Source organism: Diabrotica undecimpunctata, chromosome 3 (genome assembly GCF_040954645.1).
Source record: "Diabrotica undecimpunctata isolate CICGRU chromosome 3, icDiaUnde3, whole genome shotgun sequence".
NCBI lineage: Eukaryota > Metazoa > Arthropoda > Insecta > Coleoptera > Chrysomelidae > Diabrotica > Diabrotica undecimpunctata.
The window spans coordinates 91,585,211-91,613,117 of NC_092805.1; the positions used below are offsets into that span (position 1 = coordinate 91,585,211).

Sequence of the window (27,907 nt, forward strand, 5' to 3'; positions counted from 1 at the left end):
TCGTGAAAAACTAATTATTAATGCCTTGTATATGTGGATAACATAATATTATTAGTCGGGCGCAAATAAGATTTGAGAATAGTTATAAAATTATTCTAAATAAATGAGAAAGTACTATCACTTATCAACCAAAATATATATAATGCAAAAATTGCATTTTAGAATTTCAAAGTTCAATAAACAAGTAAATTAATAAGAATACAAAATAAAAACCAAAGAACATCGGAACGAATGTCAAAATAAACTTACTTGCCACAGTTATAACATCGTGTTCACTTACTGTTAAAATTTATATAATAGCAAAAAAGAAAGAATTGAAATAGTTGCCAGTTACCTTCGTAATAATGATTGTGTCAAAGAAGAGTTTATCAGTTTTAATTAAAATCATCCAAAAATGTAAGCTGCTAATACGTTCACCACTTACTTGAAAAGCTTAAAAGTACGGGTTTAGTCCACAACATCAAACGATATAAGTAAGTTTTCCAGTCTATCAAAAAAATTTCTGAACCTTTTGGTGTTTCACGAACTAGTGTTCATAGAATTTTAAAAACACATAAATGTCATCGATACAAAATGACACAAGTATAAGGGTTAAACTAAAATGATCCTGATCGACGCTTTGAAATGTGGATCTACCGGAGAATGCTTAAAATTTCATGGACATCGCATACCTCAAACGAAGAAGTGCTGCATAGAATAGGCAAGGAAAGAGAACTTTTTAACACAGTAAAAGTTAGAAAAACATCATACCTAGGCCACATACTGAGAAATAATAAGTACCAATATGCCCAACTTATAGTGAAAGGAAAAATCGAGGGAAAGAGAGGCCTAGGAAGGAAAAGACTATCGTGGCTCAGAAACATCCGACAATGGACAGGGCTAAATTTTGAACAGCTAATAAGAACAGCTGAAGATAGAGAAGATTTTAAAATTGTAGTAGCCAACCTCCATTGAGGAGAGGGCACTTTAAGAAGAAGAAGATCGACGCCTGTAGTTGTGCGAACTTTTACTCAACAACTGATCGATAACCCAAATTTGCTTTACAATATCTGTTTTTTTGACAAGTGCACCTTAATGATGAATAGCAAAGTAATCACTCATAACCGTGGTAATTGCAGCGATACCAGTCTATATTGGTTTAGGTAAATACTCAACATCCTTGGTGTATGGACCCGAAGTTTGGGAAACTATATTGTTGGACAACTTTTTATTGATGGTTATCTTAAAGGAGCGACTTACCTGGAATTATCAGAAAATACCATGGTCCCTATAATCACGGAAATTTTAGAAACCGCAGATATCTGTTAGATGATCAGATAATGTTTCAGCAAGATGGTGTACCGAGTCATTATGCTATTCAGGTTCGGACTGATCGTAGAGGTCCAATATAATCGCCAGCTAGATCTCTAAGTATCATTTTCTTAGATTTTCCTCTGGAATAATCTAATATTTGCTGTTTACGCCACTCAACCCGAAAATACACAAGAACTGTGAAAAAGAATTATCACCGAATGCCGGAGAATAACTCCTGAGGTTTTTAAGCTAAGCTAAGTCTAATCCGAGTTAAGTTTGAATTAAAATTTTATTATTTTATGGAAGTTAGTGGAGGTCATTTCAAGCAAATGACCTCCACTTCTTGAATCTACCAAATTTTCCACGCTTAAAGAACCTTCTATACCAACCTTGTCTAGATTTTTCGTGGGTCATCCATAACTTCTAAGATTTAAACAATAATTCTAGTTGCAAATGTTCAATGGTGATTTTAAATATTGCTCTGTCGGTCCACATTGTTGTTTTTTTGGTCTTTTCGATATTTTAGGTTTTTCATTAATTATACGATGAAGTTATTTTAGACACACAGTCACTCGTCTTTCAAACTCAGCTTGTTTTATACCTTCCATGAACGTATTCACAACTACTATTTCTTTTGTCTTTGTCCAAAGTTTTTCTAAATTGAAATATCTCTTTAACTAAATTTTTATTTCTTTACTTTTCCTGAAAACTTCTTTTTTGCTTTACTTTTGACGCTTTGATAATTTGCATTCGAATATGTCAAAATGAGTTTATATTATTTGATTAGAGTGTAACGATGCTCTGATCGTTTAACAGTTCGAACCGTGGGAGTGTCAATATTTGCGCATCCACTTCTACAACGTGAGGGCCGAGTGGGATTCAGAACGGCTATTTAAGGCGTGTGAATAGCGGAATTAGATAGTCTTGTAGTTAGCGCTCTAGGCTCCCTGACTCGCCGGTGTAGTGAACCTGCGAGCCATTCTGGACAGAGAGAGTTCCGTATTGAGGATCGTACTCTGTCCCTAACCAAGCGGAACCCATCGGTATTGCGTATTGAGCATTACCGTGGATCTGCACAGAACCAACCGGGACAGAGAGATTTCCGTATTGAGGATCATACTCTGTCCTTAGCCAAGCGGAACCCGTCGGCATTGTGTATTGAACATTGCCATGGGTCTGCACAGCTAAATATTTTGTTTGCGAGCATATTCGGGGCTTTCGCTGAATTGAAGCGAAAGCTAGTATAAATCTGCACGCGATCGATTTCCCCCATTTCGTTTCTTATTAGTAGTACTAATTAATTTCTTTTCTTTTATAGACGTTCGCCGAGGACTTCGTTCATCACGGGATCCAGTAGAATTCGTTTTAGTTTTATTCATTGTATAAGTATACAACGTAGAATTCCTTTTATTTTTATTTATTGTAGATATACTAAATTAATAGATTTATTTTTACTTCAAACCTGTGTTTTACTGAGTCTGTCGCCCCGAAAGAGCTACCCATCACAAGAGAAAACGTTCTTCCGTGAAACTTTATGTCAAAATGAGTTTATATTATTTGATCAGCGAAAACGTTCTGTCCAATACCAGCACAATATTTTGATATCTCTATAATACAGTAATGTCTCTTTTTATGCGAATTATTTTTATGTGATTTTAAAGTTGTGCGGTTTATATTTCATCCAAAAATTTCTATTACTTACTATTATAATTAAAGATTAACTATTCACATCGAGATGTTAGTAAAGTGAGCGTTTGCAATTCGGGGATTCCCGTGTTATATTGTCTCTATTACATCATTGGGAGTTTCGCATTGAAAGGTATAACCTGTGTATTGTTCTGAAGCTATTTCCTTGTGGCATTTTAAAGTAATTACTATTTAAATGGGAATAAGCCACAATTAAAGGTTAAAGTAAGTTTATTAAATTGAAACGTCAATAAACTTACTTTAACCTTTAATTGTGGCTTATTCCCATTAAAAAGTATAACCTGTAATTCTCTTAAAATATTTTTTCTCTAAGCGTTGCTTCGTTTTATAATAAGTTGTTTTCTAATAAATTTTGCTGATTCCAAGTTGCAGTATAATAAGCAGCACAGTTCACAGATTTCGGATTGTAACTTTTCATGTGCGTGTCGTAAGATTTATTTTTCATCAAAAGAGGTTTATGGCATCTCAATATCGTAACTCTAATTTTTTTTATTTCTTTTTTTTTAAGATTTTATTTGGCCCAATGGAGAAAAAAAGGACAATAAATTCGTTGGAAACGAAAATTACAATTTTAGATCGCTTATAAAAAGGAGAAGGATCTACGGCAATTGGAAAATATTTTAATTTAGATGAATCAACTTTAAGAGCAATTAAGAAGAATGAAGTTGCTATAAGAAAATCTATAATTTCTGGTACAAAATTATGCAAAATATTCATCTTACTCAATGGATGTATTATTAGAACCAACAGAAAGAACCTTTGCAATTTGGATTGTGGAGTTCATTCAAAGAAGAATTCCTGTAAGTGGTTATTTAATCCAGGAAAAAGTTCTTCAGTTTTCTTAGTTAATGAAACAGTCAGAACAACCAACTTCCACTTACCAAGTTGGTAAAGAATTTTCAGCTAGGAAAGTATGGCTAACCGGGTTTATAAAAAGAAATACACTTTATAATATCAAGATTACAGGAGAGAGTGCTACAGCAGATGAAGCAGCAGCAAAAATATTTCCACGGAGCTAGCGAAAATTATTGGAAAAAAATGCCTAACCGTACTTACATCACAAAGGATAAAAAAACTGCAGGTGGACATAAAGCAAGTAAAGATCAAGTACCATTATTACTTTGTAGCAATGCGTCAGGAGATCGGATGTTGAAATTGTTCTTAATAAATAAATCTCTTAGACCCCGTGCTTTAAAAGGTGCAAAAACAACTGCAAGTGCATTGGATGAACGTAACAGCAGCTATTTTTATAGAAAGGTTCAATAATTGCTTCGTACCAGAAGTAGAAGCCTATATAAAGGAAAAATCTCTCGATTTTAAAGTTTTATTTGTGCAAATAGTATTTCTTCTGCCCAATACAACAAGCCTTATTCAGCCATTAGATCAAGGAATAATTGCAGCGTATAAAAATATTACATAAAGGCAACTTACAAATCCATCGTGAGTAATTTACAAAATGAGCCCCTAACAGTAAAAGACGTGTGAAAGCAATTTTCTATTTTTGATTGTTTGATTCATATTGCATCTGCTTCCGCTCAAATAAGACCAAGAACTTTAAATGCCTGTTAGAAGAAGGATTGTCCAGCATGTGTAACAAGCAATGCAACCATTCAAACATCGACACTATTAGATGATATAATTAATTTGGCACATGAAATTGGCGGATATGGTTTTAATACGTTCAGCTACGATGAAATAGATAATTTGATTGTGGGTGATGCATTAAGTGACCATGATATAATTGAATCAAACTTTAGATCTAACTTTAAATGGCGTCGTGAGTCTAGAACAAGATAATGATGAGGAAGAAAAACCAACCCCCATTGTCAGAAAAGGAAGAGCTACACAGAACGAGAATGATCATAATCATCACTGGCTCGACAACCCTTTTTGGGTCTTGGCCTGTTCCAGGATTCTTCTCCATTCTGATCTGTTTCGTGCTGTTTTTCTCCAGTTTGTCTCCACGAGAATGAAGTTTGTGAAAATATATCGCCTTTAAATCGCCTTTTAAATGTAAAACTATGTGTACCTATTACTTTCCCATAAAATAAAATTAAGTTTTTTTAAAGCTTTTGTATGAATTTCTTTCAGATATTTGAAGTAATTTATCATGCTGCCTATTTCTTTTAATTTCTGCAATCTTTTTTGTTTTTGTCTTGGTTTTATGTAATTTTAGAGGGTTACGGAACGTATCCCTACCTTTTCAAGAGAAGTAATGTCTTTTTTATGCAATTTTTTTATATGCGCTTTTCTGTAGGACGTATCCACCGCATAAAACGAGACCTTACTGTATATATAAAATTTTCGTGTCAGTGTTAGTCGCCATACTGCTCCGGTTGGAAACGGCTGTACCAATTTTTATAAAATTTTATAAGTGTTTTCGGAAGATCTGAGAATAGGTTGTAATCTATTTCTCATGTCCCTAAGAGATAAGTGTGGTCCACCCTAAATATTTTTTTTTTATTTTTTAGACAAAATTTTTATTTATTTATTTATTTATTATTTATTTATTACCATTTTGATTTTTTTATGGGACGGCATAAAAAATACATACAACCCTTAATTGTTACCCTTCTATCACCAATCCCTATTTTTAATAGCCATATTAGTGTCACAGAGTTCGTTACTACACTGCTCCGAAAAGGCTTGACGAATTTGTATAAAATTTTATATATATATATATATATATATATATATATATATATATATATATATATATATATATATATATATATTCGGTAGATCTGAGAATAGCTCATAATATATTTTTCATACTCCCAAGTGATAAGGGTGCTCCTTTTTTAATTTTTTGGATGCATTTTTTTATTTTTATTCTTTATGATGTGGAATTAAATAATACATACAACCCTTAATTTTCGCACTGCTATCAGCAAACTCTGATTTTTTAATAGCCATATTAGTGCCACAGAGTTAGTTGCCATGCTCCTCCAAAACGGCTAGACCCATTTTAATGAGATTTTATATGTATATTCGGTGGGGCTCAGAATAGTTCGAAATATTTTTTCATACCTCTAAGGGGTAAGGGTGATCCGCCCCACCCAATTTTTTTTATTTTTTTGACAAAATTTGTTATTTTTGTTTTTTTTTTTATGATGTAGACTTAAACATTTCATCTCTTAATGTTCACCCTTTTATCACTAACCTCTATGTTTTAATAGCCATATTAGTAATTTAATCATTTTAACCCCGATCGGTAACTTACCAATTCTAACTGATCACTAGATCAGTTACCCTATTAGGCGTCCACCAGTGTCACTTCTCACCTAGTAACCAGCATGTCGGCAGCATTGTCGGCCATTATTATTGTTTATGCATTGAGCGTAGTATGGACGTTTACAATTATCATTTTATCTTCTCAGTGTAATTCTTAAATAAATTTATTAGCCATTAATTTGTTGGGCCTATCTTATTCATCGTGTTCTTCCGGACATAGCTCACCAGGTCAAAAACCATAATTTGACGAGAAATATTGGCGGCAAAAAATACAGATATTGATGATCTGAATTAGACCATTATGAATTTTCAGGAAAGCTGTTTTCGTTCAAATCATTTGGCACGGTTATAAATCAGGATGATGTAGTCAGCTATCCTACAGAGTTTTTGAATTTATTGGAATTCCCTTTACTCTCACCTAACAATTTACAATTAAAAGTAGGATGAGTTGTCATTATGCTGTGTAACATTAATCAACCTCGACTGTGCAATGAAACGATACTGACTGTAAAAAAGCTAATAAATAATATTATTGAGGCAGCGATCATCTAGGAACAATACAAAGGAAATGATGTCTTGATCCGACGTATACCGATCATTCCAGTGAACGTACCATTTGATTTTAAACGTTTACAAATTCCCATACGTTTGGCTTTTGCAATGATAATAAACACAAAGCCAACCGTTGGAAGTTTGCGAAATAATTAACTTAGAGTTTCAATGTTTTGCGCCTAAACAATTATTCGCACGTCGAAAAACCGTCATTTTTTTATATTTATGCAAAGCAAAAAAAAATAAAAATATTGTTTATCAGAAAGCAATAAATTAATTCAACTTTTTCATACATATTCGAGAATTTTTTTGTGTTTATTTGTGACACATTTAGTTCTAAGGTAGTACGAAGTTCGTGGGGTCAGCTAGTATTACAGTAAAATTTATCATGGGCGCAGTATTAAAAAATTAGAATTTTTACGTTTTATTAAAATTTTGCTCTACTTTTTTGCAGGTTGATGATACTAATTTAAGATTCTTGTTTTTTACCTAGTGCGGTACCAAGAATAAAAAAAATTCGGTTTATGGAAAACAAACATAGCTTCGCTTAAAATATATGGCTTTTAGTAAAGTAGAAAGTAAGTTTTAAAATATATTTTGAATGAAATTAACTTACCTTACTTCAAATGGAACATCTCCTTTTTGTGTAAAAGTGTATTTTCCTTTAAAAGGACATTTTTTAGGTTTGGGATTTCTCCTAAAGTAGTAGTTGTGTGTAGTATTCTTTCCTGTCTCAAAGAATGGAAAAGAACATGCTCTATCAAATTGATGATGTACTGTAGGTTTTCCTCGTTTATATGTGATAATGTTGTCCTCATTTTTTACAAATTCAAAACATACATAGTCATTTGGACTTGAAACAAGAATAAAAATGATAAATATATTAATACCAATATGTCATGTTATAATTTTTTCGGAAAAAATAATAAAATCAAACAGGTAACATGAAAAATCGGCTATTATAATTTATTGCACTTTGGCTTACTTTATTAGATAGCAGTTGAAGAAATACTCTACACAAATAACTGCAAATTTGCAGATTATTTTACCACATGCTAATGTTAATTGAGAAAGTGGACATGGATCGTACCTAACGATATTACCAAAAATGAAATAGACTATTTTTTCCTCAAATAGCAAAAAGATATTTCAATATGTCACAACAATAAAGAACGTAATAACTGGCAGTGACCATCGTTATAGTTATCGTGGAGTGATGCCTTTAAAGTAAAAATAAATGCAGAATTCCGAGCAGTCTTAGCGAGTAAGTTCGAAATAGATCCTCCACATAATCAGGACCAAATTGGCGAGGTCAACAAAAACATAAATAAAAATCTTCTCGAAGCCGGACTATAGGTCGCAAAGAAAACAAGAGCTAAAGAAAATAAACGCCACACTGAAGAATACGTAGAACTAAATAAAACAATTAGAAAGAAACGAAAATGTGACATCAAAAAATTGAACAAAAACTTAATAGAGCAAGTCATAGAAAACAACAGAGGTTTAAAATGTCTAAGAAAAACACTGGGTGTTCAGAAGTTTATCTAAATTAAAGACATCAATAACAAAACAAAGAGGAACAAATACAAAAAAAAACAAAGATAGTTGAAGAGTTCTAAAAAATCCTTGTACAGCTCGCATAGCCAGCCTAATAAACCAACAAAAAACACGTCAAAGGAAAAAATAAAAAAGTGGGACCAGAAGTACTACCCAATATAGAAGGATTCGAAATAGAAAGATCTAAAAAATAATATAGCTCCAAGACACGACAGTATAATTGCCGAGCTTTTGAAAATAAGCAACACAATAACAATCTCAATACTAACAGAACTAGTTAACAGATATCTCCATAGTAGCTAAACTCCTAAACACTGCGAGAGAGAAAGAGAAAGAGAGAGTCTAGTAATGCTTCTATACAACAAAGGTGATCCTAAATCAAAATCGTAATAGACCTAAAGATTTATAGGTCTATATCGTTGCTCTTCGAATTCTTCTGAGATTGTACCGTTGCATTGTCAATTTTTCAAAATTATCATTTTTATCAATCTTACTATTTTTTCTGGCACTAACAATTCTTTTAGCGTTTCTATTAAGTTGTCTCTGTCTATTGCATCGTAGGCGGCTTTGTAATCAATGAAAAGTACTTGTATTGAAATGTTGTATTCATAGCAATTGGTCAGGATTTGTTTTAGCATAAAAATTTGATCGCTTGTTGATCTTCCCTTGCAAAATCCTCCCTGGTATTCTTCTAGATTGTTCTCTACATATAATTCTAATCGTTTATGTGTACCTATAATTAGTATGGCGAGCACTTTGTATATTAACTCTAACAAAGATATCCCTCTATAGTACGCGCATTCAATTCTATCTTCCTTTTTGTGTATAGGAATTATAATGGACTTGTTCCATTCTTGGGGAATTTCTTCGGCATCTCACACTTCTACTATTAGCTTGCGAAGCTGGTTTCTTAAACTCTCTCCTGCATATTTTAAGTTTTCTGTCACAATGCTGCTCCCCCGGGGGCTTTTTGGATTTTTGTGTGTGGTGTTAATAATTTCTTTGTCTTTTCTTAGCCTCTGGAGAATAGTTATGTTACTTGTGTGAGGTATATATGTGGTGTATAAATTGGTCAACATATGACATGAACCCTAATGGCAACAAGTTAAACCACCTCAGATTCGCTGACGGCATCGTGATTCTAGCAGGCACATTCGAGAAATTACAAACTATGGTGGAGCAACTTAAGACAGCTCTTAATATCTCTCAATATCTAATTTTATTAATTTATTGGTTAGTGACAAATTATTTTTAAATAATATAAAAAAAGAACTTACCATCCGGTCACAGAATACCTTGCCATTACAAAGATATTATCCCTTTGTTCTTGACAAATATAATCAGTTGTTAATATTTTACCGTTAATAGTATCAGTTTCTGCGATGTGAGTTTGGTTTATAAAGACCTTTGCATCGATATTAACACTGTCTATCCAGTCTCCACTAATAATTTGGGGAAGTTTACACCCTGCCTCTATAGGATTTTGCTTTACTAAAAATATATTTTAAACAGTTTAAAATGAGAAAGTTCTGGGTGATTGGCTGTATACCGTATCAGTTAAAAAACTTTACAATGAAGTAAAAACTTTCAATTTAATTGGTATATGTTTAATTAAAACATTGAACTGAGTTGGCTGGTATCTTCTGAACAACCCAGATGCGGGTTTAGTTTCGAGTAGAGGCTATTGTGTTTGCTGAAAATAAATCTTTCAACATCGGCATTGTGTCATTTCAATTTATAATTTTAAACATTTAATAATCAATCAAAATATATCTACTATTTAGTGATGGGGTTATTTAACAAGTACTCAGTATTCACTGATGATAGTCTGATACTATCAAAAACGTTCTGAACAATTGTAATCCGTTTGGAGTTTTAAAATTTTACTGGTTTATTAAATATATACCAATTACCTCATTGTGAATATTTTAAATAATTTTAAATTTACTAGTTAAAAGATGTTGTGATGGAAAAGACCATCATACCATTACCCATCGAAATTTTTTAAATTATGTGATGCTTTTGTTGATTATTCTTCTTCTTACGGTACCATCTTCTATTGAAGGTACAATCTCAGCGAAGTAATGTCTGTTTTATGCATCTCAAAACAGTGACTGTGAGTCACAAAATCAAGCCCTATAAACCAAAGGTCTTGCATACGTTAAAAGAACGTGATGAGAATATAAGATTAGATTATTGTTACTGGCCTCAAGGTAATTTTTCTGAATAAGATTATGTTTACCGATGAGGCTACATTCACTAATGGGATTGTATTTCCAGCTAGATGGTACATCCATTCACAATTCAAGGATTTTTCGTCAATGGTTAAACCAAAAATTTCCTATGCGCTGAGTAGGAAGAAAGAGTCCTTTTGAACCCTGGTCTCCGAGGTGCCCTGATTATACACCACGCGATTTTTATTTTTGGGGACTAATAAAAAATAAAGTTTATAAAACAATGCCCCGAAATTAAACGATTATCAGACAGATGGACTAGTCAAGCGAGATTACATTTGAGAAATTGTCATTTGTAGAAATAGTGCAAACACTCCTGACCACGCGCAGTAGACGAAATTTAGTTTAGTCCCCACTTCCATGCGAAATGCACTGTACTATGCAACGTGGAAGGTAGAACGTTTCAGTTTACTTAGTATAATTCCACTTAGAACCTTTCTGCCTTTACGTGAATTTTGACATGGTCAGTGTTTGCACTATCTCTACTACAAAAATTATTATTTTGATTATTTTCTTAAATTTAATCATATTAAATTAAACCAGTGGCGCACGTATAATTTGCCTGGGGAGTGGTTTGGTTGTGCACCGAAATTTTTTTATGCTACCTCCTTTTTGAGTCCTTAAAATTTGGGTTTTAGTTTAATTTAAAGTACTAAAGCTAGCAGTGCCAAATATTCAGGTATCTGTTATCCCGTCTACCAACTAAAACCACCCTCTCCTACTTGTGCACAGTTAACTGTCGTAGGGTAGAGTGCTTCAAGAATTCGCACTTAAGGTTTAATCAAGTGTAAATTCAAAACCAATTGCGTTGAAAGTATATTTATTTTTATTTAAGCCTGTTGGTACATAAACAATAAAATCAATTATAATTTGCGAACTAAACATTATTACTTTAAAAGAAAAACCTGCGTAGGCACTTTTCATGCCACCATTCAGCACATAATACGCACTTAATCCAGTTTTCTGTGATAGGATCTTTACATGTTTTGTTGCACCCTGAACAGCTCCAAATTTTCTTATGAGGCGTTGTTTTTGGCTTTGTGAAAACAGCTTTATCGTAAACAGCGTCAGTAAATATGTCATGATTAAAGGTACATATCCCCGTCACTTTAAAACCTTCAATTGCATTGGTTATAGTAGCAGTATGCTGGAGTATTAAAGTATGCTGGAGAAAATATTGAAGCAATTCGGTAAACCGTAATTACCTACCCTGGATGGTTCGTCAGCCATTTTTCACATTCGTTGGAATAAAACTTTTTTAGCGGGTATAAATCATCTTTCAAGTGACTGAATACGGTGACTACTATTAAGAGGAAGTGTTAATGCGATAATGTTATAATGTCGAAAAAATCAATTGATGCAATGCAACGATGGGAAGTGTGATTATCCATTATCAATAGGACTGGTTGTTCCTTTGTTAGCTTAGCGTGATCTCTAAAATGTGTAGCATAATCATGAAACAGGCTCTGATTGATGAAACTACTGTCGGATACCATTCCAACTGATGATGGTGGAGCTCCATCCAAAAGTTCTGTCTTCATTCTTTTACGTGGATATATAAATGCGGGAGGAATATATTATCCACTAGCACTCATTGTGCATACAACAGTAACATTGGTTCCCCGTTCTGCACTAGATATTTTATTGACACACCTTTTTCCTTTTGTAGAGAAAACTTTAGGAGGCCTGTTTGGGACAGTGGAAAATCCCGATTCATCCATATTGTAAATTGCATGTGGCGGTAATTTATATTTATTCATTAACTTTAAGAGATTTGCATAAAACCGCTTACACTGTGGTTCATTAAACCCAATAGCCCTGGCGACGCTAGTGGCGGCAGGTTGCCTCAAACTAACATCTTTGTAAAAATCCACGTAGCCAGCCCTTGCCTGCCATTTTTGAAGTTCTGTCAAAACGATGTTCTAATTTATTTATTTCAGCGAACTCAAACACTAAACTTCTTAGAGCTCTAGAAGTTAACCCATAAAACATGTTGACTATTGTTATTATATAGTTGCACAACTCTTCTTCCATTTCTGCTATTAAAATAATGTCGAATCTTCCCAGCTTTGTAGCTAAAGTTGTTCTTTTTAGCCTTTTTCTTAACGTACTTTCCGCCATTCCTATAGATTTTGCCACGCTTCTCTTACTTTCTCCATTTTCAACCCTTATTCTTGCTGCCTCCATAACCACCGGTGAGCATAAAGCACGCTGAGAAGTTCGTTTTCTGCCAGACATGCTTAAACAAAAAAAAATACGGTTAATCCGTTATAAAAAAAACCTGGTTTATAAGAGTGCACGCGTACCCTTACAATATTAATGACTGCGCACTCTTAGAAAACGAGCATCTTTTAACAAATGCTAGTGCTGCCTTCATCTTGGTGCAAAATTGTAAACAACGGTATGATACATACGATCATTCAAAGTCTATTGCAAGTATGGTAAAATATTACCGCGAAATTCTTACAAACTACAGTTGTGTACAATATCAAAAATTTCAAAATATAATAAGAAAATAGATAAAACTAATTAAAGTTACCTAATAACGTTATTATCGGTGTTTATTTGCCTAAAATGCTGAAGACACATACAAACACTCCGCTTAATTGGTACGAACTAAAACTTTGTTCATGTCGACGACTCACTCCGAAAATCGTGCACTCTTATTGACCGCGCACTCTTAAAGCACTCTACCCTACTCTGAAGCACTCTTAGCTAGACCGTATCTCTGTTGTTGGTCCGGTTGGTATTTCTCTTCTTCTTCGTTCTTTTTAATTACTATTCGGATGTAATTGTGAACACTATTCCAACCCTCCTTACTTCCCGTCATCTTCACGATCATCTCTCTCACAGTCATAGGGTTCATACCTATTTCTCTACACATTTTGTTTCTCTCCACTGTACATTTATTACAGCATTGTGTGAGTAACAGTGTCAGAATATTCGCAGTATAGGCATTTATCTGTATCTGTCTTTCTAAACCTATGAAAATACGCCCTAAAACAGACAATCTATCCAGTCCCTTAGGCTCAGGATCAGCATCTTGGTCCACTGGGCAACATCTTCCGTGTTGTTCCGCTCTTCTTGCCATCTTACCATTAATATTTCCCTTTTTTTATGGCTGTTGTCAGATGCTCTCTTTTCTCATAGAGATGTCTCCTTTCTATTGCTAACACATGCAGTGGAACACAACCCGTGATAGTCCACAAGGCCGCCGCAGATACAGTCCTGTAGGCTCATGCTACTCGCAACAGACTCGTTCTGTCTACTTTTATCAGAAGCCTAATATTAGGCATCTATATCTAAATATAATGAAAAATATTATTAATTATTGTGTAGTAATTATTGTGTATTTATACAATAATTATTGTATTCTACATATTTAAAGTGGTAATTTAATTATTAAATTAGCGTTTTGGATCTTTTATATTGTGTGTGAAAGACAAGTTATATTTTCCTACTATTCTTTATATATTTTTTACTTTATATGCCCTGGGAAAGTTTTAACTCCTCAAACCCCCCGGGGGGCGCCACAGAATTAATTCTACCTATTTTACAGATTTTTCTTTCCATGACATATTAGTTTACCGAATATCCACCAAAATAATAAAAAAACCAAAAGTGGGAATTTTGTTATGAAATTTGGTATGTGGTGTTAGAATATTTGGAACAACTTCACAAAAATATTTTAATCGTTTAGATACTGCTGTAAACGAAAAGTGAGATTAGAATTATAAATAATATGTCAGCTTTACTTACCAGGACTTAAATATAGTACTTCTGGACTCTCTGTTGGACTATTTAGTGTATTACATTCAGCAGTTAACGATATTCCTATGATTGAATCGTTTGTGTCATTTTTAATAAAGCATTTGTATGCTTCTGCTTTTCTAGATTCCCTTGTATTATAAACAGCGAAATAGTGTTTGTCTCCTCTATACCAATCACCCAAACAACCATACTCCACCACTAAAAAAACCATAAACTGTAACACGTGATGGTTTGTAATGGTACATTGTTTTCGAGTTTATAGACCGTGGTCTGGAATTAATCCGTGGCAACTGCGACAGACATTCCAGGATTTAGACAATTGTTACCTGTTACTGCGTATCTTAGAAGTGACCGTGATGTCTTTTTGGCCCCTCTCTATTATTGTTCTATTCTTTGATGTTGTGATAGCCTCCATAAATTCTTACATCTTTATGTGATTAATTGTATATAAAGTCTGTTATTCTATGTCGCCTTTCACCTGTCGCCTTTTATAATGCCTGTCACAGTTGCATACGAAATGTCAGGATAAATAATGCTAGATCACGGCTCATAAATTCTGAAAACAATAGATCATTACAAAACACCAGCCTTATACTCCTTGGTATAGAGCATTTTAGAACACATTTAACTTGGTACGTAATATTATGCGACATTGTTTATGTTCTAAAATCTTCAGGCATAAGAAATATTGCTAGAAAAATTGTCAAACTATAAAAATTCCAGAGAAATAAAATTATAATTTTTTTTATTATTCTCGACCTATAATCAATTTGACTTACTTCCCTGAAAAGTGACATCTATTCCTTCACATTTTTGATAGGCCATATTAAATTTTTGATTATTACTTAAAGATAGTTTATCGGGAACAAGACATGAATGTATTCTTGATTTCGGGTTACTACATCGTCCTGAAAACTGTCCAGGCCTTTCGTAAGCGAAATCCCAACTACCCTGTAAAGAGGTCTTGCAATTTACTAGACCACGATTATAATGGTCGTTAGAGAAAAGCGTAGTAATTTTGTTATGGTTCAGTTTAGAGCACAGTGAATCGAAGTCTTCTTTGTTGCTATTGCTAATATTGGTACAAATACCTTAAATTAAAATAAAGAAGATTAGTACATTAATAATTATATATATATATATACCTATATATATGTATATATATATATATATATACCTATATATATATATATATATATATATATATATATATATATATATATATTATATATATTGTTTTGATATTAAGGGACTAGATAAAATATATTGTGAAAAAGAAGAAGAGAAACAGATAGAATAGGTTGGTTTATGCTGTGACAATTACATATCAGAATATGCTATGTGCGGGAATATTTTCCGAGAACTAAACATTAATATGACTTTCTTTGCTGTAGTGACGTGTGTGGATAATTTTAATGTTAACAGTTAAAAAAAGTTTTAAATTTCTAAAATTGTCACACCAGGCCAAAATAATACTTATAAAATATGTACCAAGAATTGCCATAAAAATCTTAATTATTTATTTAACGGAGACAAATAATTCGAATGTGGTATGCAGGTAGATAGCAGTTCTTACGAAAGATTTGTTTGGAAGAGAACAAAAGATCTTTCAAACAATGGAAGATATAAGCTCGTTTCTATAAGCAAGAAAGATATAAGCTCTGAATTTTGGGGAATTTTTTTTTTGACTAGTGGTATGATGGATTTGAGAAATTAGAAATATAAAAGTTGGACCATTTTTTTTTAAACAGTATGAATGGTTCGACATGAAGAGGGATTTTGGGAGGAGAAATTGGAAATGGGACAGACTGAGGAATGAGTAAAAGTGAGTTGTTGTTTGGCTTAGAAAGAAGAAACGGGTACGAGCAGTAGTGAGTTAGTGAATAGGAAATGATAGTAAAGAAAAAGTTTAAGTGTAGTGAATGCAGTTAATAAAAGTTTGGCCTACAAAAAGTTTCCTGCAGATGCATGTATAGAAATTGTTTAAATTGGAATAGATATTAGTTGGCATTTTTTTCTTTCAAAAAAAAAACGTTGGGAACCGTGTTTTTCCACCATTTTCATTATTGACGCGTTTTTCTTGGCAGGTTCGCCTTCAATTGTGGTACCTCAGCTCCCAATGAAAGTATGGATTTGTTTGTCTCTCCACCCACACTAAGTTCACATTATCAACTGTTGCGTGGCATAAACAGTGGCGCCGATGTTTTCAGGGCATTGTTACTTTATTGTCTTTAACGGATATTGCTTGGTAGCTGTTTTTACAATACTCAAAAAATACAGACCTCGTTTATGTAGTTCGACAGCCGTTTTCACTGAAACAAATCAAGAATCTCCAACGATTATACGGCCAGACACATAAGATGGTTCCGTTAAACGTAGAGTGGTGAAACTTCCTGCGAATAATTATTTTTGTCATTTCTTTTTAGCCATATGTTTTTTACCTTCGTTAATTTCAAGGTGCAGCATAATATGGAACTGAGCATCAGCAAGAGTTTTACATTCATAACCTACACTTTTAGGCTTTCTTCTTCTCTTCTTTTAATAACACCTGGCATTCCATCAGGATCATAATTACCCCTTCCATACCAGGAAAACATTGATTCGTCTACACATAATTTATACCAGGTGTTAAATATATTATTCAATTTTATATGAAGTATGTCCACAAAAGATTTGATTGGATTCCATCTCTACTCATTTGTCTTCTCCTTGTCCTCATTTTTAATATTTTCTAAATGCTAAGGCTTGCAAAATTTTTTCAACCTATAGTAACCCATGTCAAATCTTCTGCCAAAGGCTGGAGAAGGAAATAGTTCCTCATCTTTCAATAACCAGTATTCTCTTCTGCTATGTAGTATATTAGTTCTCATAGCGTAGATTATTTCGATTATTTTGAAAAATTCACTTTTGATACATTGCTTTTTGGTTGGATCAAAATTTTTATTTGTCGCTTCCAATATTTCGGACATATTTTCTATAGGAATAAATAACAGAAAAAAATATAAATCTGTCATGTTCGAAACTTGATGGTCAGTGTTTATTTTGGTTTATATTTAGTATTATACTGATCTATTCTTTTTTCATTTCACAAATTCCAAGTTGTATCGTGCGCAGTTACATTGTACCATGTTTAGAGAAGTCTATTCGTTTTCTTCTCCCTTTTGATCTACAACAGTGTACAAAAAAGCTTGAACATGAAGCTAATCCAATGAAATTTTAAAATCAGATTACTTACCTTTATTCTTCTAAACTTTCTATCATTAAAGTTATATAATTTGGGCACGATATAGTCTGAATGGATAAAAGACGCAATGAACCGAAAACTTTTGAAAATCAATATCATACAGATTGGAAGAGCCCAAAACCATCATATACATCGTGTATATATATATATATATATATATATATATATATATATATATATATATATATAATATATATATATATATATATATATATATATATATATAAGAAATACTGGATATTATTGACTGTCGATATAAACAAACAACACAGTTTATTAGGGCTGCAGTCAGAAAGTTTGGCCGGGATGTTACAGAAACACTCTTTTGACTTTCGGTCTAGCTTTCGAAATTTCAAGACACTGTAATTAGAAGAATGTGTGAATATTTACAATATATCACAAATTGTCAGTGCAACTTACTAGTCGTCGAGATTATTTATATAAAGCTATGACACTCAACATTAATAACACACATATAAAATATAACATATATATATACATATATATATATATATATATATATATATATATATATATATATATATATATATATGGCGTGGCCCATGTAACGGTTGCATCTCGAAAGCGACTAGAAATTTCTGGAGCGCGGGAGGGATCGACCCGTCAAATAGGCGAATTAGAGGTGGGATACTCCAGAATGTTCTAGTACATAATTACTTTTATATATAAACATACCTTCTATGAGTTAAGTTTAGTTGATAAGATATAATCGTGCTGTAAACTTATAAATAAATATATTTATATAAATTAGAACCGTTCGTTTTATTTAAAAACGGTACAATATATTTAGAAATGTGTTCTTACCTTCAATTTTTTCAACAATATTAATTGTACGAACAAAGAATTTGATGCAATGGTAACATCGATCATATTGAAAAGCAATAGTGTAGTCACTGTTATGTTCAGTCTTTTTGTAATCGCAAAGTACTTTAACTCTATTTTCTATGGTCATGAAACGTTCATCAAATTTTGTAATTGTATCCTTTCCATCTTCTACTGAGAACCATGACCCCCTTAAAATTTCTGGTATATGGCACTGGTTCTCTAGAGAGGTTACTGAGGAAAAAAATAGAAAATTTTAAAATTAAATTACTTTCTAGGCGCTATAATTATGGTACAATTATTTAACTTAATTGTCTAACTAATTGTTAGACAATTCTTTTATGTAGAAAACATGAAAATAATTCATGAAAATAAAAAACAGAAATGAAATAAATATCCTATCAAACATATGCTAATAGTACTTTTTTTTTCTTCGAGTGATGTCTTTATTAATGGATGTTAGCGATTACATTGGCAAAACTTTCCCTGTCCTCTGCTGTTTGTGTTCTTCAAAGTCTAGCCTCACCTATTGTCTGATGTTTCTCATCCGGGACAACTTTTTTCTTTCCGTGTTGTTTTTTCTTTTTATTTTATACTTTATAGTTAATTGGGAATCTAGTTTTATTCGTCTCATAACAGGTAGGTAACCTGTTTTTCCCATTTTTATCACTGATAAGAGTTCTTTCTTTTTTTGTCGCTGTAAAACTTACCGCCGGCTTATCATCTGAAGAACTGATCTGGTAAGAACTCCAACGTGGGCCTTTGAGTATTGATCAAAGATCCAACCGTCCTAAGAGTTTAAGCTGATTTCTCCCAACCTGGGTCTTTGAGTATTAATCAAAGACCAAACCATACTTCCCGTCGGCGACCAGTATTGATTGTGCTTTCCGTTCATTGCCCGTATCGAGTAGTGATCAATCGAACAACACGACTTTTTGAAGATAATCTTCTATACTGGAGTTGTGTGTGTGTTGTTGGTTTCTTTTGACTGTGGACTTAAGCCATTAGCCGAACTAAAATTACTCTTATAACATATCTCTTATACTCATTATATTTATGAATATTTATAACCTATTTGATAATAATGATTTACAATAGTAATTCACACATATATTATACAGGTACCTACATATATATTTTGGTGAGCGTTTTTTTTTATTTTTGTTGAAGAATTAGACAAAAAATACTACATGCTATACTAAATATTAATATTACCTATTAATTACTATTAAATTATATATATATATTTTTTTTAACACAGCGCTAGGGCATAAACCCGGTTCAACACCTCGGAGGTTTAGGCCCTCTTTGTGTGTGTTTTTTTTATTTTTTATTTATTTTTATTTTATTTTTGTTTATTTTTTCTTTTTTTTATTTCTTTATTTATTTATTTATTTATTTACGTATTTATTTTTTTTTATTTTTTTTTGTTTTTTTTTTAATTTCCATATTTTAATTTTCACAATAAAATTTCACAATTTTAGTTTTATTTTAATAATGTGTTTAATTATGTGTTAATGTGTTTACAGGATCTCATAGATACTTTTATCTTTTTATAAACCTAAAAGGTTTTCTTATATATTGTGTAATATAAATTTGATCTATAAAATAATCTATTTCTTTTTTTTTTTAATTTACAATCTAATATCATATGTTCTGCGGATCCTAATTCTCCACATTCACACCAGTTTGTGTCTGACAGTCCCATTTTATGTTTATGTTGTGGAACTAAGGAGTGGCCAAATCTAAGTCTACATATATATGATATAAAGACATTGTTGCCTTGATAGTCACTAAACCAGCTTTTAGATGGGATCTCAGTTTGGATAGTTTTTTAACACAGTCCCTTTTTGGAATTAATATACCATTCTTTACAGTTGTTGATTTTATTAATATTAATATAAGCATAAGAGTCATTTAGTGTAAACTTATATTCATAGTTAGTATCTAATTCTGTAGCACTTTTTGCTAGTTTGTCTACAATTTTATTATTTTTTAAATTGCAGTGGGCTTTTATCCAACAGAATGATATTTCTTTACCTTTGGATTTGAGTCCAATAAAGTTTTTCATTATTTCTATAATGATATGATTGTAATGTTCTGTCCACTTCTCCAATTTAGCTAGAGCACTTTTGCGATCTGAAAGTATCACGAATCTATCATTATTGGTGATCGTTGCTATGTACTGCATTGCTCTTAATATTGCTATTAGTTCTCCTGTAAATACCGTGGTATCTGTATCTAGAATTATTCCTTCTCTGTATTGTGTTTTAGGGTCTCATATAGCAGCAGCAACTTTAGAGTTAATTTTTGAGGCATCTGTATAAATTTGGTAATATTTTGGGCATACTATTTCTATATCTGTATTAAACATAGAGTTCCTTAGATTCGCTGGGAAACTCGAATAGTCTCTCATATAAATTGCCTGTATATTAGGAATACTACCTAGATATATTTGAAATATGGGTGATATTCTTGATGTGTATAATTTATTTCTAAATTGGCGCAAGTTGTTGTAGGTTTCAACAAGTAGTAAAGTAGGTTTTTTCTGCGAATATTCGCTCGTTAGATCATATATAAAAAGTTTTTGACACTTATCCAATATTAAACTTTCTTTAGCAATGATTATAAACTTTTCGCATAGACTTTTCTTAAATGCAGTGGTGGTTCATTGCACTCTATACTTAAATTATATGTCGTGGTGCATATTAGAGCTCCGATACATAATCGAAGGCATTTATTTATTTAACACTTCTACTTTTTTTAGGTGAGTTTTGGCTGCTTGGTTGAAAAATATGCATCCGTGGTCTAAAATTGATTTTATATAAATATGATCTCTACATTATTAATGAAATATTAGCATCTGCTCCCCAAGTAATGTGACTGAATGCTCGTAATGCATTATAACCTTTTTCAACTCTGGTCACAACATATTCAATATGATCTTTCCAGCTCATTTTTCTATCTAGTATCATCTAGCAAATAATTAACTTTATATTGAACTTTAAACTGTAAGTTTTCCATTTTTACTAACTTTGTAAGTTTTTGTTTTCTGGTAAATATGCAAACTTGTGTTTTCTTTACAGATATCTTTAGATTTAACTGATACAAGTCATCAAGTAAATAATTGTATACTTCATTTATCATGTTGCAACCATTTTCTACCTCCTTTTGGTCTACGTAAATACATAATGTCGTCTGCAAACTATAGTACTTTACCTTGGTTACTATTTACTCTGCTTTTACCTATATCCGAAGTATAAATAGCATATAATATTGGGCTTAGGATACTTCCTTGGGGTATACCAATGTTTGTTATTCTGCAGCCACTAGTTTGTTGTCAATTTGAATAATACAAAACTCTATTACTGTACAGTTTATAAATTTTCAAGCACAGTATATCTGGGATTCCTATTTTCTTCATTTGGTGATATAGTATTAATAAATTAACATTATTATAGGCATTTTCTACGTCTACAAATGTAGCCACGACTAATTTATTCTTAGAAAATGAGTTATAGACATCCAGTATCAAGTGTGATAAGTTTTTCATTGTTGAGGGAATTTTTCTCCAACCAAAATTCTAATCTTTCTTTAATCATTCTTTCTAATGTTTTTAAGATACAGGACGATAGCGAAATGCCTCTGTATGAATCCGGACAATCTGCGGGTTTATGTTGTTTGAGAATTGAGACTATAATATATTCTTTCTTTCTTTGTGGTTTTAATACCTATGAGGCCATGAAACTTTTACTTGTATTTTCACTTAGCTGTGTTTTTTTCCTTCATTATCCAAATCCATAGTATTAAAAATAATGTTCTTTCCTCGATTGGGTGGATGGCCTTTACCAATTGTATTGATTTCCATTGTAAAATTTTAATACTTTAAACACACTAACACCGATATCACACCTAGAACGATCAATCCGCTTCGAATGCTAATTTGACAAATATATACTTCTGTACGGAGTAGAAACGTGGACATTGAAGGCGGAAACTCTCTCAAAACTTCAGGCTTTTGAGCTATGGTCATACAGAAGGATCCTGAAGATACCATGGACAGACAAAGTCATCAATGAAGAAGTACTGCGGAGGATGAACACAACTGCGGATGGTCAACATCGTGAAGAGCCTTAAGCTGCAGTACTTTGGACATATAATGAGAAATCAAGGCAGATACGAGCTACTTCAATGCATTTTGCAAGGTAAAATTGAAGGAAAAAGGGCCACAGGACGAAGAAGAATATCCTGGCTTGCTAACCTGAGAGTATGGTATAGAAAGACCTCAACACAGCTATTTCGTATACCAACCAACAAAGTCATCATAGCTAGAATAATCGCCAACGTTCGGAACGGACAGGACCCTAAGAAGAAGAATACTTTGTCCAAACCAAGTATTTCAAAGATAATAATTTTAATTTTCGATAATTACCAGAGGAAATTGATTACAACACAGTATCTACTAAAAAACCGCCAAAATTCAATATTTTTATTTATTTAAGAGATCTAAAAAATTATAATAACTTTGACAGTTGTTTTTGACGTTGATGTATACTGGAGTTGTTTTATACTTTTTTTTTTCTTTATAGTAAAATGTTTTTACTATAAAGCACTGAAAATGACAAGTTTCACAGAACTAGCGCCACAAGATGGCGTCGTCACGGGTAGCGTCATAAATAGCCGGTCTTGACATCGCTTCACTACTCTCGATCAATTCGTTTCTAGTCATTATATATTTACTCTAAGCAGGTTTAAATTAAAAACTGCGTGAAAAATAACTAACAAAATATAGACATTAACTGGGAAGTAAAAAATTACAGAATATATGTCACTAAAAGATTCGATTCATAACGATTGTCAAAATTTAATAAAAGTCATAAATGTCATATTATTTAGTTATTATATATATATATATATATATATATATATATATATATATATATATCTGCTGCCCTAAATTTTATTGTTCTAAATCACGACTGAATCCCACCGTTTCGTTAACCACCATCTTAAATTTAAAGATGTTGATTTAAAATTGCGATTTCCTGCAATTTTTTTTTGTAATAATTTTTTGGTGAAATCGATATTTTTCGTATGAAGGGAGGAAATAGTCAAAGGGAGGAAACATAATCATTGAATTATCTCGTTTATTATTAAGTTTAGGACACAAATGTACATAAACAAAAATGGAGAGAAATATATTTTATACAATTTTAATCTCTTTCTTTTTTTGCTAAAATCAATATTTAAGGTCGTAGGTTCGTTCCATTTATGGTTTATTGCTGATGTCGTCAGCGTCTAGGGTTCGTTAATCGCTTCTGTCTCGTTAGGCTTGTCATAGGCGTAGAACCTTAAATAATGATCGTAGCACAAAAAATCAAAGACATCAAAATTGTATAAAATATAATTATCTCCATTTTTGTTTATGTACATTCATGTCCCAAAGTTAATAATAAACGAGATAATTCAATAATTATGCTTCCCCCTTCCATAACCCCCCCCCCACCCCAACTAGGAAAATATCGACCGCACGAAAAAAAATTGTAATAAAATAAACTATACGAAATCGAATTTGCAACAATTTCAGTTCCTACCGTTTTTGTCGAAAGTTCAAAATGGCGGAGATATTGAGCAAAAACGATTCTCCTTTAAATTTCAGATGACGTCTAACACAACAGTGGGATTCAGTCGCGATTTTAGATTTACACTAATATTGACCCCCCTAAAGGTTAGAATAATAAAATTTGGGGTAGCGCGCCATGAAAGGTGAGGTTTTCTTTCGTCTAACCCGACGAGTGGACTAGGAGTTTTTAACTTAAATTAATCCATATTAATATTGTTTATATTTACTTGTGTTTATTCTTTCTCGAGATACCTCGTACCCCAAAAAAGTATATCGCTAATTTTGTTATTTGTTTTATTTATAATTCCAAAGGATTATATCAAAAGCATTTAAAAATCAAATATTGAGTTACCTTTTAAAATTAAGGCACAAAACATCAAAGTACACAACGTTTTCTTCATTTTTGTTTATTATTAATAAAACACTATCACAAGAAATTAATATTTTAAACAAAACATTGATAAAAGAAATGAGACGTTTTCTTTGAGTGCTACCAGTCCCAAAGATTTTACAGTACTCTGCAAATATTGATGCTTTGATTGGACTGGTCTCTCTATCAAGCTGGAAATTATTGACCCCTCCAGATACAACAAGCATGGGCGTCTCAATTTTAATTACAAAATAAAATAATTCTAAAATTGTAAAAGATTGTTTGACAATTCTCTTGAAATAAACTGTGCATGTGATAGTTTTTCTTCGTTTAGGAGACAAGCGACTAATTTTCATTTTATTTGCCTCTTCTGGACGCGCTGATCACACCACTTTCAACCAAGAATTTTAATAACCTTCGTCCACTGACTCCCGACTTCTCTTCAATTATTCAAACTTCTTGTTTTTGATTAACTTGTTAAGTATTTCGCTTGCTATTTAATACAAAATAATGACAGATAGGTATACTGAAGGGGCATCCTTGGATTCTTATACTCCTCTTTATATTTAATATTAAGAACAATTGAACATTCTTCTATTGTTTTTTCTGAAAATAATTGCACGTATTTGTTATTTTTAATTGGTAATACATAACAGTAAACATAATTTCAAGAGACTGCGTCTCTCAGTGACATTCGGACATCAGTAACTTAAAATAATGAGGACACTGCCCTTGCACTGAGGATAGGTCTTTATCATCCCAAATACTATATCAGCCCAACCTATTCATTTAATGTGTGATACATCTTAAATGCCCTTATTAAAAAATGAATTTGCTACAGTGATGTTCATTAGATATAAGACTTCAGAAACTGATTCAAAACTTGAATAACTGCTGCGACATGAAGATTTACATTAATAAAAGAAAACTCTTTGCCATAAGCAGATCACAAAACGTGCAAATATCAATGTACATCTAAAAGCAACAGCTAGAAATAGTGGATACATATAATTATTTGGGCCTTATAATAAATAGTGAAATTTCCCCTGATGTACGAATCGAAACACGCATTGAAATAGCTAGATCCTCATTTGTTAAAATAAAACATATAATCTGTACATAAAAATGATAAAAGTTATATATGGTCCTTGTTCATATATTTGGGGTTAAAACATCTTTTTTTTTCTCTTTATGTAGACATAACTCTCTCTGTTTTTATTGTACCTCCAATTACTTGTCGTTCCATCGTTTTCGTGTTCTTTCTGCTGATTGTCTTCCTATTTGGGGAACCGTCTCTCGCCGTCTTTACTTTCTAGTTATTAGGCTTATATGATCATTCCATTCTACTTTTCTATTTCTTGAGTCCTTGATGTTCTCGGCCTTACATCTACGTCGTATATCTGTACTTCTAGCTCTGTCCCATAGTATCTTACCATCAATTTTTCTAAGAGTTTACATCTCTGCTGTTTCTAACATTCTCCTTGTCCTCTCTGTGTCAGGTCGCGTTTCTGCCTCGTATGTTATTATTGATCTGATGACTGTTTTGTAAATTCTGTCTTTCATTTCTTTTCCGATATTTTTATTTCTCCATATTATTTCATTCAGGCAACCTGCGGCTCTGTTTGCTTTATGTACTTGATCTTCCACTTTTGTTTCGAGCTTTCCGTAGCTAGATAGTGTGATGCCTATATATTTAAACTCCATCACTTATTCTATTATCTGACCTTCAAGCTTCAATTTACATTTTAGTAAATCTGCTATTATAACTATGCATTTTTTATTTTTTGGAGAAATTAACATGTTAAATTTTCTAGCGGTTATATTAAATTGGTGCAGCATACGCTGTAAATCATCTTTACTTTGAGAGAGAAGTATTACATCGTCTGCATAGCAGATTATTTTAGGTTGTTGTGTTCCCACTTAATAGCATTTTGTAGTTCTTACTTTGGAACATGGACCTCGAAAATGATAGCTCGCGCAATGTTGAAAATTTCGTCCTAAATCATGACGATTTCTAAACATAAGAAACGAGTCCCCAGATGTGCCGTTCATATAATAATGGCAAATCCCACACTTTTGTTAAAAAGGTCAGCTTCATGGAACCTGGGAGAAACAAGAATTCGCACAGAAAGCTAAAACAACAGTACGTCTTAACATTTAATGTCAGATCTCTGAACAAAACAATCACAAAATTAGAAAAAAATATCGAAGAATTAAAATGGGACATAATTCGACTCACGGCAATAACAGAACATGTAAAACTTAGTAACATTACAATCTGGCAACGTCTTATATTTTAAAGAAAGGGAGGAAGAAAGTCTAGAGACGGTGATGGCTTTCTAATCTTCAAGAGATACGAGCATAGAATAGAGCAATATGTAGAAGTATCAGAAAGAATAGCAATGATAAAACACAAAATATACGAAAAAATGACCTTAAAAATTATTTAAGTATATGCTAATACATTAACTCATTCCCACGAAGAAGTATACGAGTTTTACGAGAAAGTCACGGATACTAATTTGAAGTATCCTAGCACACATACCATAATAATGGGAGATTTCAATGGTAAAATTGTTAAAAATCTAGATCCTTCTAAAAAATTCATATGTGAATATGGCTTGGGTAATAGAAATGCAAGAGAAGAAATACTCGTCAACTTCCTAGAAAGCAACAAATACTATGCTTTGAATACATTCTATGAGAAAAAACCGCAAAGAAAATGGACGTGGATGTCTCCGGATGGAAGAACACGTAAAAGATTTTATTCTAAGTAACAAAATAGATGTTGGAGACGTAACAGTAATTAATACAATTTTTCTAGAAAGTGATCATTGAATTGTTAGAGCCAAATTAAAGATGAATCACAGGGACAGAAGAAAATTTAGAAAAACGTTGAATATAGATGTAGAGGAACTTACAAATAATAACTAATAATACAGAAATAAGCTTAGAACCATCGAAACATTAAAATTAGAACAATTAGATTTAGACGTCATGAACGATGTTACTACAAAATAACTACTTAGTATCGATTTAGAAGTGTCTACCTGAACACGAAAACAGAAATCCAAAATAAGTGCAGAGTCCCACAATATGTTAAAAGAATGGAAAGAGCTCCTGACAGAAAATAAAAAAGTATTAGGGAATTTAATGAACCTAGCAGATTGACACGTAAGAAGTTAAACGAGGACATTCAAAAAGATCAAGAAGACTACATAGAAGAAGTTATAGAGAAAAGCAGAAGCCCTGAATTCACTAGCCCGAAACTGGGAAAGAGAAACATAATATCCTAAAAAAATTAGCAAGGACAATTCAAACCATTTTACAACGACCTTTATAGTTCAATCAATGATCCAACTGCTTGTTTGAAACAGAATCTGAAAAGAATCATATCAAATATCAACTAAAAAGAAGTAATGCCCGAAATAAGCGAAGGAGAGATAGAACATGCCATCAAAGACATGAAAAGGAACAAA

At 32.3% G+C, this 27,907-nt stretch overlaps 1 protein-coding gene across 1 annotated transcript in view; it reads right to left on the reverse strand.

The window, feature by feature from the left end:
* LOC140437045 (uncharacterized) overlaps positions 1–24,591 on the reverse strand; it is a 38,640-nt gene extending 14,049 nt beyond the window's left edge. The window contains exons 1-6 of the mRNA XM_072526280.1: positions 24,411–24,591; positions 18,418–18,669; positions 15,128–15,439; positions 14,337–14,546; positions 9,621–9,834; positions 7,403–7,639 (exon numbers count right to left, since the gene is read on the reverse strand). Of these exons, the coding sequence (XP_072382381.1) occupies positions 7,403–7,639; positions 9,621–9,834; positions 14,337–14,546; positions 15,128–15,439; positions 18,418–18,669; positions 24,411–24,459 (1,274 nt within the window). The 5' untranslated portion in view covers positions 24,460–24,591. The remainder of the gene's footprint in view (positions 1–7,402; positions 7,640–9,620; positions 9,835–14,336; positions 14,547–15,127; positions 15,440–18,417; positions 18,670–24,410) is intronic.
* Between the last annotated feature and the right edge of the window lie 3,316 nt (positions 24,592–27,907).